Below are 15,768 nucleotides of genomic sequence, written 5' to 3'. Positions count from 1 at the left end.
CGAGCCCCAGTCCCTCCCCTCCCCCCTCCGTCCCCTCCCCTCTCTCCCTCCCACCCCAAGCCGCTTTCACAAACTCCTTTCTTACCGTAGGTTTCTCCCCTCCCGCCGCCGAGCGAGCGACACGGCTGCGGCCTCCCCTCCCCTCCCTCCCTCCCTCCCTCCCATCCCCCCCTCCCCGAGACCCACCGGACCCCGAACCCAGGTAAGCGGACGCGGACTCCCCTCTCCTCTCCTCCTACCCTGTAACTATCTGGGGACTGGGACCGGGGGCCGGCAGATCCTTCTTTGCAAATCCCTGTTGGGGGAAGCTCTGAGCGGGGCCTGGTCTCCCGTCTCCGCCGCACCCCGCCAGCCCCCATCCTGGCTCGCCCTGTCCGCCTTTCTTTTTCCCTTTTTTCTCTCTCCTTTTCCTTTTCCTCCCTTCCAAGATGGCCGAAGTGGATTCCCCCTTTTAACGATTTGGCGTCTCCCTCGACCACCACCTCTTTGTGCCGCAGCCCCCCTGACCGTGCTCCTGAGGTAGCGAGGGGGAGGGTCCGAGGCAGCCACAAGGGCTTTGGGGCTACGCGCTGGGACGGATCTCTGCCCCCCTATCCCTCCCCACGAGCCAGAGCAGCCCTTGGCTCGCCCCCACTACCCCTTTGGGTCTGGAGAGGGGTCGCTCTCTGCTTCTTCCGTGGGCACGGGGGCGTCGTGGACGCGCGAGGACTTGAGGCCGGGAGGAAGGGTACGCGCTTTTTGGTTGGTGCGGGGCCGGGGGAGGGCGCTCGTCCCTCCCGGGCTCTGTCCTCTCCGGCACCTCCCCCAGCCGGTCCCTTTCCCCCTGATCCCGGGGCTGGGTGCCCCGCCCCCTCCCCGAACCACCTCAACAGAGAGCCTCTTTCTCCGGAACACCCCCTCCTTGGGCCCCGCCGAAAGTTTGGCTCTAGGGAAGGTAGGAGCGGCCACCTGGTAACTGGGGTCTTGGATCCTCTGACCCAGGCTCCTGGGGAAACCGGGGCCGAAGGGTAGAATGGAGATGGGGGAGATTTATCGCGATATTTTCCGTCCCCCGCAGACGCAGGAGGGGGCTGGCCCCTCTTCCACTGGGGAGCCGGGCTGCCCCCCTCCCTACCTAGGCCCTCCTGCTTCTAGTTCTAAGGGGGTGGGAACCCTCGACGAACAGATACCCCTGCCCCTCCTGTCTCCACGAGGGGGCCCGGGCATGCCTCTCCCCCTCCCCCACTGCCCCCATCTTTCCCAGAATTGCTCCGGATGGCTTGAGGTGGGAAAGGAGGAGGTCTGGGGGTGGTGAATTTGCCTGTAAATATTGTGGAAACATTACCCCGCGCTTTTCCCTCGTCTTTGTCTCTTAGAGAACCCCCACCCTGCCAGGCTGCCTCAGTTTCTCCAGGACCCCAGTCGCTGGGGTGGAGTGAGGAGGTGGTTTCCTGGTTGTCTCCCACTCTGTTCTGATGCGTCCTTCTCTGGGCCTCTTGCAGTTTGTATCTTTCTGAAACTATTTCTCTGCTTACTCCTCCTCTGCACTCTGTTCCAAGGTGTTAGTGCTTGGAGAAGGAGCATAAAGCCAGCTCTGTTGTAGCTTCTTGGTGGGAAGGTTTTCCCAGGGGTTTCCTGCTTTGGAGTTGGGGGTTGAGGTCTGAGAGCTGTCTTTGGAATGAGGCAGGAAACGTGCCAGAGGTGAGACTTGGGACTTGGGATTCTGACTGTGTGTAGCTGGGTGGGGTTGAAGTTGAAGTCTTTAGGGGGGAGGGCGCCTCTCTGCTGCTCCTGGCCTTGCCTGAGAAATTGTGGTTGATGGAGCTGTTGCCATGGGAATGGACAGAACCTGAGCAGGAAGAGGTTGCATCTTTGTGCAGGTTGGATGCCCACCCCACTCCTCCAGCCTCTGGCCCCCAGAGCAGAGGTTGGGAGCTGCATTGTCTTTGTTGCCAGAAGACTTATGTTATAATTTACCCTGGGTAGGGATACACAAAAGTTTAGTGTGTATTTGCAGCTCTGGTTTCAGGAAGGGATGTCAGACTGTGCTTCTAGGGTGAGTGGGGGCGGCCTGTGCATCTGGCAGGCATGGGTCTGGCTCTGGTCTGGCTGTATATGTGATGGGGTGTGTCTGTGTGTGTGTCTGGCCAAGTGTCTGTCTGGCCCCGTGTGTTGTGAGTGTGAGACAGAGATGGAGAGGGTGTGTCTGCTTGTGTGTGCCTATGTGTGTGTATCTGGTAGTGTACCACTGTGTGTATTTTGGATTTTTGTCTTTGTTTGATCTTAGGGAGCTGGGGGGTGGGATGGGGGTGGGGAGGGTAGTGTAAGCCTAGCTTCAGGAGACTAGAGGGCTGTTTTGATGCTACAGGCAGAAGGAACAGATCCTCGACCTTGGGTCAAGGATCAGGGAGCACCGAGAACTTGGCAGTGTCCCAGGCAGACCTCTTGCCACAAATACACAGGCTTGCACAGCTGAACTCACACATCTAGGAGAGGAATGGACTTCTGGGACGCAGTACATTCTGGCTCACTGATCTTCCATAGAGCCTGCTTCCCTGTCTGATATCAGGGAAGTTGGGTGAGGCCATTAGCCTCTGCCCCTTCTTCCTCCTTCAAAACAAGATTGTGTGCTGATGGTTACATTTTGACCAGATGTTGACCCCTCCCAGATGGCTCATGGAGTGGTCTTCTGGGGAACCTGGTCTACCTTCCACCTGCCTGGATAGAGTCAGGCCAGGCTTGCTGGTTCCTTAGATGAGTGGGAAGCCCAGCCTGGGTGCCTGTGTGTAAAGAGCACTGGAATGGGAGTTGGGCCGTGTCTAGTCCTAGGATGGCTTCAGAGTTACTGTGTGACCTTAAGACAAGTCATTTCTTTCTGGATTTCTTCACCTATAAAATGAAAAAATTGGACAAGATGCTTTCTAAGCTTCCCTTCCCCCTCTGCAGTTCTAGATGTCTGGAGTGACCTTGAGTGACTGTTCCCAAGACTGGAGATTTTCTAGTGAGGCAGCTGGGAGTGAAGAGCAAAGACTGCTGTAGCTGGGCATCTGAAAGAGCAGAAGGGACCCTGGGTTATCAGAGACTGGTGATTTCTGCAGGGGAAAGTGAAAAAAACTGACAGCGAGAGAAGCCTAAATTACAAGGGAGCTTCCAGAAAAAGATTGGTTAGAATGGAGAGATGGGGTGGTCTGTATAAGTAGGGAGCTTTGGGGATTGGGAAAAACAGGTGCCAGGCTCAAACATCCAGGAGGAGTGCTGGGTGCTGACCATGCTCCTTTCCTGTCACTGTACCTGAAACCCGGGGCCCTGGGGCCAGGAGCAGGGACAGTCCCACCATCATGCCCTTGCAGACAGTGGTGTAGGGGCAGACGATGTTGGAGGACTTGGCTCCCGGTTTGGGGTGAGAGACTGTGCTCAGGTCTGCTGTGGGGATGTGGTTGGGACTGACCCAGATCTCATGGGGCCACTCCCAAATGGCCCTCAGTCTCCCTTTTCTGCTTCTTGGAACTTGTCTCTCCCTCCCTATCTCCCTCAGGCTCTTCCCTAAAGTGATAAGACCTGGAGGTCCAGCCAGCTGCATCTAGGGAGGAACTGGGTGTGAGGTGTGGGACCCTGAGGCCCAGGGTGTTGGGGGGAGATGGTGAGTGGGTGCAGTGGGGGAACAGAGCTCCTGTTTACAGTTGTTCTTGACACCTACTGGCAGGGCCCTGCAGGTAACCATGGCAAGCAGGTGTGGAACCAATCAGTGCTTCTCCCCACCCCCAGCCCCAGAAGTAACAGTCTGAGGCCCCTGGGTATAGGGTGAGGGGAGCAGGGAGTGTAGCAAGGGGGCTCATTTCATTAAATAAGCACTGCAGCTTTTTCCTTCACCCATGTGTCCAGAATGGAGCTTGAGGGATAGTCTTGATCTGGAATTCTCGCAAATGCTTGCGGAAGTGAGAGGGTGAGGGTTACGGCCATTTGCCTAGGAGCTCCTGCATGCCGAGGCCACAGGTGGCCTGGCAGGACTGTATGGGAGTTCTTACGAGCAAGTGTCTGGTTTGAAAACACAGTGAGTATGTGAATGAGCTGGCTAAGGCAGCGCGAGGCACCCGTTTGTGTGTGTGTGTGTGTGTGTGTGTGTGTGTGTGTGTGTGTGTGAGAGAGAGAGAGAGAGAGAGACAGGGAGAGAGAGAGAAAAGGGCATGAGTTTTGCTGATAGCAGTCTGGACTCAGCATTATCAAATCCCAAAATGTTCTGTTTCTGGCCGTGCACACACACACACATAGATTCACTTGGACACAGATACACATGGGAGAAGTAGTCATATGAAGTACCTTTGGCAGCCTGGTGGCACATACACATCCAGCCACTTGGAGTGTGTTCCCTCCTCTGGATGGTTTATAATAATATTGGGCACCTTGCCAGGGTGGGGTTACTATGGAAACGACCAAATAGTGTAGTAGCCAGCAAGACTTCTGCATAATTGTAAAGAGGGGACTGCCAGCTGAGGCCACCCTATGTGGGGCGGGAACCCCTTTCCTTCCTCAGGCCAAGTCTGCAGTTCTCCTCTGCTGCCTGTGCCAGCTCTGGGCTTGCTTGTTCCTCTCTGTCTACCCTGCAACTTGGTGTCTCTCCCACGTGTGACCTTTGTGTCTCTCCAACTCTTTTCGGCCTCTGGCCAGCCTCTGTTGGCATTTGGGTTCTGGCCAAACTCATCCTGGGGTCTCTATAGAACTGCTGATCCCAGCTATGAATTTCTGGTCCTAGAAAGCCCAGTGTGTTGGTTTTAGAACTCTTTCTGGAGAGGAGAGACGGGTGTATGTTGTAAAGGAGCTGCTGGGGCTTGGCCACTTTCCCAAGCCCCGCCCCTTGGGCTTTTACTCTGGGAGAGAGAAGGGAGGGGCTGCCCCTTCTGGGTGCAGCTTTGATTTCTATACCAAGAAGTAAGAACATCAGCCAATACATGCCTGGGCTTTCCCTGACCTCCCTGGACCCTGCCAAGGCCTGGCTGGGCGTTCAGGAGGGCTGCGGAGAGAACTTTCTGCCCAGCTTTGGCAGGCATCTCTGAGAGCTTGTGGTCTGTCACTAGATGGTGGGTGGGTGGCAGTGCCCATGTGGGGAGATTCCTACATGTGCTCAGGGCACTGTCTGGGCACGTGGCAGCCTTCCTGTGGAAGGGGCAGTAGCAATCCTTTTTTTTTTTTCAATTGAGTTATAGTCAGTTTACAATGGAGTAGCAATTTTTTCTTGCAGACTCTTTGCAGTTACCTGCAGAGTCCAGGGCTGAGCCCGGGGGTTGGGTTGGAGCTGTGTGTTCCCAACTTCGGGCATGTAAGGACCATCCTCAATATTTCCTGCCTGAGCACCAGGTCTGGAACCTGCATAGTCAGCCTATGGTGGATTTCCTGGGAGCTGGGGCTGGACGCAGCACCAGAAGACAAGTGATGGGGTGCCCCCTTCTATCTTAGGGCAGCCATGCCCAGTGTTTCCAGGGAAGGCTTCCTGGAGGAGTGATGGGGTGGAAGGAGGGGAAGATGGATTAGAAAGACCAAATCAGGGGTCTCAGTTTCCTCGTAGCTCCTAGTGAATTCACTCCAGTGATCGTGGATCAGGATCAGGGAGATTTTTAAAAACTGTTCTCCATTGTCCTGCCTCCCCACATCCTCTGGAGAGTTGAGTAGTACTTCCTGTGGTCTAACCTCAGAAGGAAAGAACCAGCCCCAGGCATGCCCCTAGTCTGGCCTTGAAGGGAGAGGAGAAGGGCCTTGGGCTTGAGGAGAGATACTGCTTGTGGGGTGGGTGGAGTGGAGTTTGGGAGGAGCTCTTGGGTTTCTGCAATTCTTTCCTTTTCTTTTAGTTTTAGTAAAAAATATCATTTAACCCAACATGTCTGAATACCTTCTCAACATATAATCAGCATTTTTTAAAAAACTGTGATTGTTTACATTCCTTTTTCATACATTTTACACTTTTATGGCATCTCAGTTCTGACAAACACACATTAAGTGCTCAGCAGCCACATGTATCCACCATATTGGATAGCCAAGCAGCCAAGCTCTAGACGTCCAGAGATAATAACTAATAACTGTTTTTTACCCTAGTATATATATTTTTATTGAAGTATAGCCAGTTTACACTGTTGTGTCAATTTCTGGTGTACAGCATAATGCTTCAGTCATATATGAACATACATAAATTCGTTTGCATATTTTCACCATAAGTTATTACAAGGTATTGAATATAGTTCCCTGTGCTATACAGTACAAACTTGTTGTTTTTCTATTTTATATATGGGTTTCGATGATTATGATTCCACTTTTATTTCCCAGGGTGACGCTCCCCAGTCCCCCTGCCCCCCACCCCGGCATCATGCATCGTACGACACGGATCAAAATCACCGAGCTGAACCCTCACCTCATGTGTGCCCTCTGTGGGGGGTACTTTATCGATGCCACTACCATCGTGGAGTGCTTGCATTCCTGTGAGTTGGGTCGAGGGGCTGCTTCTCAGGGTGGGTGGCCTCTGCCCAGGTTGGAGGGGCACTGCCTGAGGAAGGCAGAGCACAAGCCCCTGCCCTGAAGAACACACATGTCCATGTGTCTGTTGAGGGTCCCAGGTCCCAGAGGGGCTGCCTGGGAGGGGAGACTGGAGGGTTGAAACTGCACCCCCTGAAGATGCAGGTGCCCCTGGTGTGCACGGTGAGCTTGTGACCAAGGGTCAAGACCCTGGGACGTGACTAGTGGGTTGCCTGTGGCTTTGTACTCCATCGGGGGAGTTTGCACTTGGGGCTCACCTTCTGCATGGGACGTGACACTGACTTCACACACACGTGCGTACACACAGATAGGCGACCTGTCCTCCCCCGATGTTAGATAAGGGAAAGTTGCCATTGTGCAAAACAGGACCACATTGGGTGTTTGAATGGGCCTGAACTGCGGAGACGAGGTGGAGAAGAGGGGGTACCTGAACCCAAGCCGGGGATGTGGGGGCTGGTCCTGGGTTACAAAGGGGGTTCTGACTCTTCCTCCTTTCTCCACACCCACCAAGTCTGCAAAACCTGCATCGTGCGCTACCTGGAGACCAACAAGTACTGCCCCATGTGTGACGTGCAGGTCCACAAAACCCGGCCGCTGCTGAGCGTCAGGTGGGCCCAGCACTGCCTTCCTTGCCCGCACCCATCCTTGGGAGCAGCTGCCTCCTGGCCCTCAGCCCTCCTTGCTTCCTGAAGCCAAGGAGGCAGGTGGGGAAGAAGCACCAGACATGGACCAAGTCCCCTTCCCTCCCTCTGGCTTGCATCCAGCTGGTCATCAGCTGAGAAATTCTAGAGGGTAAAGACCAGGCCCACAGGGACTCCAGTGCCTGGGCCTGGAATTCAGGAAGGGAGGTGGGAAGAGGGACCCCTGGCTGGAGAGTTGGGGGGAGGTGGTTGCTGACAGGCCCTTGTGCGCTTTTTTCCAGATCTGACAAAACCCTTCAAGACATCGTCTACAAATTGGTCCCTGGGCTTTTTAAAGGTATCTATCCCCTTCTCCTCCGCAGACAGCCTCTGTCCCCGACTGTCCCACCTGTTGCTCCCCCTCAGCCTGTTCCCTCTCTTCCAGATGAGATGAAGCGACGGCGGGATTTCTATGCTGCGTGCCCTCTGACAGAAGGTCAGTGTGTGTGCATGTGTGTATGGGTGTGCGTGTGTGCTCCCAGGCCTGGAAATGCAGGAGCGTGCGGCGCTGCCCCAGGCAAAGGGCCAGATGCCCGGAGCTGTCCATCCTTCAGGCACCACCATGCCATCTCCCTGGCCCAGGGGGTGGCTGGGCTCCCCTGCTGAGCTCTGAGATCCTTGGGTCCTTGGTGGGGCTCCTGTCCCCCATTCTAGGCTAACCCCTCAGAGTGCTGTCTTTCTCCAGTCCCCAATGGCTCCAACGAGGACCGCGGTGAGGTTCTGGAGCAGGAGAAGGGAACTCTGAGTGACGACGAGATTGTCAGCCTCTCCATTGAGTTCTACGAAGGTGGCAGGCAAGTCTGGTCCTTTCGGGGTCCTAGGCTGGGTACCTCCTCCCATGCTGTCCCCAGTGCCCTGGGAGGAAAGGGCATCTCTGGGAGGGCCTTCTGGATTTGTCTGTCAGCGGATCCTGCCTGCTTCAGGGGCTCCCTCACTTCATTTCTTCTCCTGCAGGGACCGGGAGGAGAAAAAAGGCCCCTTGGAGAATGGGGATGGTGACAAGGAGAAGGTGAGTGTGGAGGACCCGCCCAGGAGCGGGGTGTGGGTTGGGAGAGAGTGCCTGAGGTGGACCCCAGCCCTCGGGTGCCTCTCCCCCAGCAGACTGGGGTGCGCTTCCTGCGATGCCCGGCAGCCATGACCGTCATGCATCTTGCCAAGTTTCTCCGCAACAAGATGGATGTGCCCAGCAAATACAAGGTGAGTCCCTGGGCCCGTCCAAAATCTGCCTGTGTGTGGATGTGTCTGACAATCTGTGCATCCCAGCCATTGTTCCAGGCTGGCTGGGTGTCACCAAGGGCCCGCATAGTTGTGTAACTGAGCCCGTGTAGAAGGGTAATTGAAACCAAGACTTGGGTGTGGCAGTCTGCCTCTGCTGAAGCCAGCGTACTGAAGTGCATGGGACCAAGATGGGTGTATGTGTGTCTGTCTGTCTGTCTGCCTGTCTGTGCATGCTTGCATGCTCAGAACTGTGGGACAGGTACGTGTGTAAAAATGCAGGGCCTTCTCTGAGGCCAGCTGGCTGTGGGAACACCAGTCTGAAATTCCCAAGGAACTTTAGGATATTGCTTCTCAAACTTGAACGTTTGTATGATCCCCTAGAGCTCTTGTAAACATACACTGAGTGGATTCTGCATTTCTAGCAAGCTCCGAGGTGCTTCTGGTGCTACTGGCCTGTGGACTGTTGAGGCTCTAGGACAGTGGATCCCAAACTTTGCCACACGTCAGAATCCCATGGGGAGTTGCCCATCAAGATTAAAGCTCAACTCACATCATACCAGTTAAATCAATTTCTGGGAGTAAGAACCAAGTATTGGTATCTTTTAAGACTCCCTGTATGATTCCACCGTGCAGCCAGGGTGAGAGCCATTGCTCCACGAGATCCTTCTCACCTGGACCTTTTCTTTGCCTGTTTGCTCCTCTGGAGAACATGGCGGAGATAGACGTGGACCCAGACCGCTGTGTGGATGGCCGGGGTGAAAGTTGTTAATCCTCCCTGGATCCCTTCCCACCGAGTCAGGTTGGGAAAACTGATAGGGAAGTTGAATCTGCCGTGAAACCCCAGAGTAACGAGGGTCCACTTGCAAGTCCACCCTCCCCACGGCCCCACCTCCCACCCCCCACTCCAAGTAGCTTGGAGCCTCTTTGGAGCCTTGAGCTGTCCTTCCTTACCTCCTCCAGGTTGAGGTTCTCTATGAGGACGAGCCGCTGAAGGAATACTACACCCTCATGGATATTGCCTACATCTACCCCTGGCGGCGGGTGAGTGGGCGAGGTGGGTGGTACCAGACAGTGGGCAGGGCCAAGGAGGGTCCTGGGCCACTGCGCGGGCCACCCTGCTCTAATCACAGTTCCTCCCTGATCTCATGAGCTGGGTGTGTGCAGGGTGGCCCCAGCCCTAGTCAGCCACTGGGCTGTCTCATGGATGACCTCCCATGCTCAGAAGGAAAAAAGGATCCTTGGGCAGATCACATGCCCCAGTCTGAGTGGCCTTCTGCTCGGCGCCTCCCTCTCTCCTTTTTCTGTCAGTCTCTGGTCTGACAGGCGCTCTCTTCTTCTCTGGGTCTCTGTGTGCCCATCTCTCTGGCCTTGGTTGTTCAGTCTTGCTCTGTGTGTCTCCTCTCTACCTGGTCTTTCTTCTCTCCTAGGCCTGGACCTTCCCTTTCTCCCTGTTGGAGCACTTGTGGGGTGAAGGTGGGTGGCTGCCCCACTGGCCTCTCTCCTGACACCCTCCCCTTCCCCTCTCCTTGCAGAATGGCCCTCTTCCCCTCAAGTACCGGGTCCAGCCGGCCTGCAAGCGGCTCACCCTGCCCACAGCGCCCACCCCCTCTGAGGGCACCAATACCAGCGGGGCATCCGAGTGTGAGTCAGTCAGCGACAAGGCTCCCAGCCCTGCCACCCTGCCGGCCACCTCCTCCTCTCTGCCCAGCCCAGCCACCCCCTCCCATGGCTCTCCCAGCTCCCATGGCCCACCGGCTACCCACCCTACCTCCCCTACTCCCCCTGCCACAGCCAGTGGGGCCACCACAGCTGCCAACGGGGGCACCTCGAACTGCCTGCAGACACCATCCTCCACCAGCAGGGGGCGCAAGATGACTGTCAACGGAGCTCCTGTGCCCCCCTTAACTTGAGGAAAGGGACCCTTTCCCTCCTTTTCCAGCCATGCCTCTCCACCCCTCTACTTTTTCTGGGCCCCCTTTTCCACCTCTTCTACTTTCCCCAGCTCCTCCCACCTTAGGGGTGGGGGACAGGTTTTATAAATAAATCTATATATATATGTACATAGGAAAAACCAAATATACATACTTATTTTCTATGGACCAACCAGATTAATTTAAATGCCACAGGAAACAAACTTTATGTATGTGTGTGTGTATGTGTGGAGGCAAGGTATTCATTTTTAGGGGGTGTTGTGTAATTTGCTCTCTTTTGGGGGGGTGCCTGGAGGTGAATTAGAGGGGCCACTTTAGGCTTGATAAAGCTCTGCCTCATCCCTCTGCTGTTTCCCAAGGCATATGGGGTGTTGGGGGGCCCCCAAGCAGCCCCCAGAGCTTTAGGCACAACTCTTAACTGGCTGTGTATGGGGCCCACCCTGTTTCTCTCCCCATCTTGGCTGCTGTCCTGCCCTGACCCTGACCAGTATCCCCGCCACACCCCCACCCCCACCCCCCACCATAGTTGAATGTCCAGAGAATTGCTAAGACAGTGCCTTTTACAAATGCAGTTTATCCCCTGGTTCTGAGGAGCAAGTGGGCAGTGGAGATGGCATCTCCCTCACCTCCTCTTGCAGTGGAAACTTTGTGTAAAGAATAGATAGTTCTGCTTTTTTCTTCTTTTTTTCCTGTGTGTGTGACCTTTGCATCATTTATCTTGTGGAAAAGAAGATTCAGGGCACAGGAAGCCTCAGCCCTTGAAATTCCACTGTGGTGTTAGCATCGTGAACTGCTCCACTAGGCTCTTCCCTGCCCCACCTAGGAGCCCACACTAGCAAAGCCGGCGGTAAAGTCTCACTTGGGGGACTGAAGTGGAGAGGTGGAGTGAGGTTAACCTCAGATAAGCACAGACCCCAGATTTTGCCAAAGGCAATAGTCCTCCAGTCCCCTCCCCAGCCCCAGCTGAGGCCAAGTCAGGAAAGAGCGACAGAGGCACCTGAAAGCACAAGAAACAGAAACCCGTAAGATCTGACCTCAGCTCCATCCAGAGAATTCAAGCGGTCCGTCCCCTGAGGGGGCCGATCCCTGCCCACCTGTCCTTCCTCCAGTATATGGAGTCACGTGTGGAGGGGAGGAGGCAGGACTCTCAAAACCGAGGTGTTTGGGGTTGGGTTTGTCTGTGTCTGCATCTTGTCCTGTGGCTGTGCCCTCCTGCCCTGGGACATCTGTATCTTCTGCTTTGTAATAAATGCTGCATACTTTCCAGAGTCTGTAATTCTTTGGGGCAGAGGGGACAGGGAGAGGGTGGGTGGGTCCCTTGGCCTCTTCCTCATGTCTCTTGTCTTGGCTCAGCCTGCCTTGGGGTACCCCAAATGCAATGAACCTGGAACTTGCCCCTCCCTGTGGCCAGTCAGGTGTTCCCAGCCCAGGTTAATTTGCAGAGACGGGGGATGGGTTGTGTCCCTCACGCAAGTGACCACAAGGACACCACTGGAGGGAGGTGGGCATATTTATTTAATGCCATCTTCACCAACAGGCACTGTAGCGGGGGCCTGTTCCCAGCTGCCCCAGATGGGAGATCTCAGGTTATGGAAGTCTTTCACGAGCCAGCTATGGGTACTGGGTTCGCTGGGTGATCCCTTCTTGCTGAGTGGCAGCCACCCCCTCAGAGCGGGGAAGCCCACTTCTGCCTTCTGCACCCGCTCACTCTTGTGGGTGCCATCACAGAATGGGGGCTTCTGGGTGGCCTTACAGGTACAGAGCACTACCATGCGGGTCTCCTGGGCTTTGAACTTGAGTGGGGATAGGCCGGTGCGTTGGAAGAAGTGGGAGCCATCACAGAAGGGCTGTGAGGGAAAGAGACATTAGAGACCCTACCCCACCTAGGTCAGGTCTGAGAGGGGCAGCGCACAGTGGTCAGGGCCCAGGCTCCTGGGTGAGGCTGCCTGGGTTCACTGATGAACCTTTCTCGTCTGTAATGCATTAGTAATAAGAGTAGAGTTATCCCAGCAAAATAAATGGTTATCATGCACTTTGGCTGACATACGTGTTCAGTAAGTCTGAGTCTTTACAGGAGTAGTTTCTGGGGGACCCAGAGGACCAGGACACAAGAACAGAATTTTCAAGGTGAAATGGGACTTTAGGTATCTGCAATATTTACAATGATAGGTTTTGGGGTTTTTTTTAACGGCTCTGAGTCTCCATTGGTTCATGAAATTTATTTCCTTCTGCATGTTCTTGGGATAAAAACTGATTGGGCTTTAAGACTGGGGTATCACTCCTGGGCATATATCTGGAGGAAACTGTAATTTGAAAAGATTCATGCACCCCAATGTTCATAGCAGCACTCTTATTTACAATAGCCAAGACATGGAAGCGACCTAAGAGTCCATTGACAGAGGACTGGATAAAGAAGCTGTGGTAAATATACACAATGGAATACTACTAGGCCATAAAAAAGAATGAAATGCCATTTGCAGCAACATGGATGGACCTGGAGATAGTCATACTAAGTGAAGTAAGCCAGAAAGAAAAATACCATGATATCACTTATACATGGAATCTTAAAAAAAGGACACAAATGAACTTATTTACCAAACAGAGACAGACACAGACATAGAAAACAAACTTATGGATACCAAGGGAGAAAGGGGAAGGTGGAGGGATAAAATGGGAATTTGGGATTTGCAGATACAAACTACTATATATAAAATAGATATATATATAGTATGTATATCTGAATTGCCTTGCTGTACATCTGAAACTAACATTGTAAATCACTTCAATAAAAAATAAAACAAGTAAATAAAATAAATTAAAAGAATAAACAAGGTCCTACTGTATAGCACAGGGAACTGTATTCAATACCTTGTAATAGCCTATAATGAAAAAGAATATGAAAAGGAATATATATATGTATAACTGAATCCCTATGCTGTACACCAGCAACTAACACCTTGTAAGCCAACTATACTTAAATTAAAAAAAAAGTTGGGGTATCAATTTTGTTTGTCTGCAGGAAATTGGCCATGTTACAGGGAGGTAGGGGAAGCCACAGAGAACTGGATGCCTGGTGCAAGCATATACCCTCTTCCATCCCTGAAGGTGTCCACGCAGAGCCTGGGTAGTGAAAACTGAGCCCAGAGAGCTGGTTTGCCAGTTAGTGACAGAGCTGGAACCAAGGCCTCTTGATCTTGGGGGTCAGGATTGGGTAGAAGGAGAGAGAAATGAGAAAAGTGTGCAAATAAAAATCAGCAACCTGTCCCAGAGGGCAAGAGGCACAGAGGGCCCACCTGTCTAGGCCTCACTGGCAGACAATCCCTCAGCACTGCACCGCCCTCATGAGGACCCGCTCAAAGTCCATGGCAAGTCAGCGGCCACGTGGGACTCAGGGCCTTGGGCTGCCGATGCCATGCCCTTGGCGGAACGCAGTTCAGAGCTCAACTCAGGAAGGAAAGGCCCCAAAGGCTAAGAACACGGGGCAGGTTCCTGCTGGATGAAAGGCTCCTGGGGCAGAAGAGAGGAGTTGGGAGCAGGCAGCCAGGCTGACAAGACAGCAAGAAACTAGGAAAGTCGTGGAAACTGAGAAACGGAGGCATTTGGGGAGCAGACACCGGAAAGGAGCACACAGAAGGCTGAGAGGCTGAGCAGAGTCTTCTGTATGTTTGGGTCTGAAGCCTGGGAACCTTTGGCCCAGGTGGTTCCTAGATGGAGGAGAGGGAAGGGGGAGAGACAGGCAAGCCTCTCTGGGCTTGAAGCCAGGAGCATGCCTTTGAGAAGGACGGAGCACCAGAAGAGGCAGGACCCTGGCTCCACCTGCCTGAGTTTCTATCTCTCTGGCTGCATCTCGAAGAATGGACGCAGAGAACAAGGAGCTCAGGGCTGCGGGTTGTGCTGGCCCTGAGAGTATTCTTCCCTCTCCAACCTTCCTTGTCCCTCAGGTATGTGTGGGTAAAAGAGAAAGGTCTTGGGGTGGGAGTTCCCATGAGACACGTGGTGTCCCCAACTAGTGGTGTCATATGTCAATGAGAAGGGGTGGGTAGGGGCCTCTCACCTGCTTCTTGCTGCGGCCACACACACACCACCTGTAGGTTTTCCCAGCCACCAGCTCCACCTTGATTGGTGTTTTCAGGGCCACCACAGGCTTGGCAGGGGCTTTGGGGAACCATCGGGCCTGTGGCAGAGAAGATGAGGAGCTCAGGGTCAGCCCACTGCTCTCACCCGGGTGCTGGAGCAGGGAGTTCCAGGATCCTGCCAGACTAAGCTGGTCCAAGTGCACCTGTGGCTGTTTATCAGGCACCGCTGTTCCCAGCTCGGTAGCCTACTCCCTGCCCTGGGCTCTCTGGTCAGTGTACCTCCCCTGCATCATGAGGAGGTGGCTACAGACAAGGCATTCTCAAGCTGGAGTCTAGGAAGCAGGGCTGACCCATTCTGGTTTCCTCCTCTGGTCGCGACCTCTGGGGTCTCTGGGCCTGGGGGACTTGGGAGGGGAGAAGGGGAAACGCAGTGGGGGTACTTACCAGCCAGGAGGAGATGTCCCGTCTCTGGTTCAGCTTCTGCAAAGCAAGCTGGCATCACGGAGCAGTAATTCAGAAACAGGAAAAATAAAGTCAGTGGAAAGTGGAAGACTTCCAGAGGCAAGTCATCTGGGAGGGAAGGGACGACAGGACTTGGGGGCGTGGGAGAAGGCCGAGGGTAAGAATATGGGGTCCCGAGACAGGAAGAGGAGTTGCTGGCACCCAGCAGGCGCTGAGGGAGGGCTGCAAAGCACCAGGCCACGCCGGGGCTCGGAGGGCGCTCAGCCGAGGGGCGGGCAGGGAGAGGAGGGGATGGGAGGGGCCCGGACGCCCGCCGCGCGGGGCCGCGGGTGCCCACCCAGGCCGCCCGCCGCAGGAGCGCGTCCCTGCCGCCCATGCTGGTCCCGCTGCCGCCGCTCCGCGCCGGCTCCGCCCCGCGCCCGGGTCACCTTCCCGCTTCCCCGCCTTCCACCCGCCCGGCCCCGCTTCGTCCCGGAAGACGCTGAGGGGTTCGCGCGGGTGTGGGCCGGAGACCTGCGCGGGCCGGTCCATCTCCAGCCGCCGGAAGTCCGGCCGAGGGGCCGGCCCGGCAGCCGCCTCGGGGCCCCTGCTGTGTGGAGGGCCCTCCGGCGCCCCCTTTGGTACCCGCGTGTCTGCAGATGACCCGCGCGGAGCATCTCCTGCTCCCTCCAGGTCCCCGCTGCGCAGCGGGGACCCTTCCCGGAACCGTTTTCACTTGCAGAGTCTTAAGGCAGTGTTTCTAGGAGTGCGTGCCGATACCTATCGCCTAGGGAGCTTGTGTTTCTAAGCCAGGCCTACTTGCATTCTTATGGGTGGGGCACAGGTATCAGAGTTCTCTTTTTTTTAAAGGCTTGCTTGCTTGCCTGCCTGCCTACCTGCCTACCTACCTGCCAACCTATCTAT

At 54.8% G+C, this 15,768-nt stretch overlaps 2 protein-coding genes across 4 annotated transcripts; one reads left to right on the top strand and one right to left on the bottom strand.

Annotated features, from left to right (window-relative positions):
- PCGF2 (polycomb group ring finger 2) lies at positions 1 to 11,593 on the top strand. Of its 3 annotated transcripts, none has more exons than XM_032457897.1 (10): positions 1 to 202; positions 6,292 to 6,443; positions 7,010 to 7,106; positions 7,421 to 7,476; positions 7,564 to 7,614; positions 7,864 to 7,972; positions 8,133 to 8,187; positions 8,277 to 8,375; positions 9,357 to 9,437; positions 9,929 to 11,593. In XM_032457897.1, the coding sequence occupies exons 2-10, from the start codon at positions 6,332 to 6,334 to the stop codon at positions 10,304 to 10,306; spliced, it is 1,038 nt and encodes a 345-aa protein (XP_032313788.1). In that variant the 5' UTR covers positions 1 to 202; positions 6,292 to 6,331; the 3' UTR covers positions 10,307 to 11,593. The 3 variants fall into 3 exon arrangements, with proteins under 3 accessions (XP_032313788.1, XP_032313790.1, XP_032313789.1); XM_032457899.1 differs by having other exon boundaries at positions 6 to 202; positions 8,280 to 8,375; XM_032457898.1 differs by lacking the exon at positions 1 to 202 and adding an exon at positions 913 to 934.
- A 226-nt stretch (positions 11,594 to 11,819) lies between these two features.
- Positions 11,820 to 15,574, bottom strand: CISD3 (CDGSH iron sulfur domain 3). The gene is made up of 4 exons (XM_032457900.1): positions 15,379 to 15,574; positions 14,848 to 14,895; positions 14,382 to 14,501; positions 11,820 to 12,174 (listed from the first exon to the last, which is right to left on the bottom strand). Exons 1-4 carry the CDS (start codon positions 15,394 to 15,396, stop codon positions 11,839 to 11,841), a joined length of 522 nt encoding a protein of 173 aa, XP_032313791.1. The 5' UTR covers positions 15,397 to 15,574; the 3' UTR covers positions 11,820 to 11,838.
- Positions 15,575 to 15,768: the final 194 nt, after the last annotated feature.

This window comes from Camelus ferus, chromosome 16 (genome assembly GCF_009834535.1).
Source record: "Camelus ferus isolate YT-003-E chromosome 16, BCGSAC_Cfer_1.0, whole genome shotgun sequence".
Taxonomy (NCBI): domain Eukaryota; kingdom Metazoa; phylum Chordata; class Mammalia; order Artiodactyla; family Camelidae; genus Camelus; species Camelus ferus.
The sequence above is the reverse complement of the archived record's forward strand: the minus strand, read 5'-3'. Positions and strand labels throughout refer to the sequence as shown.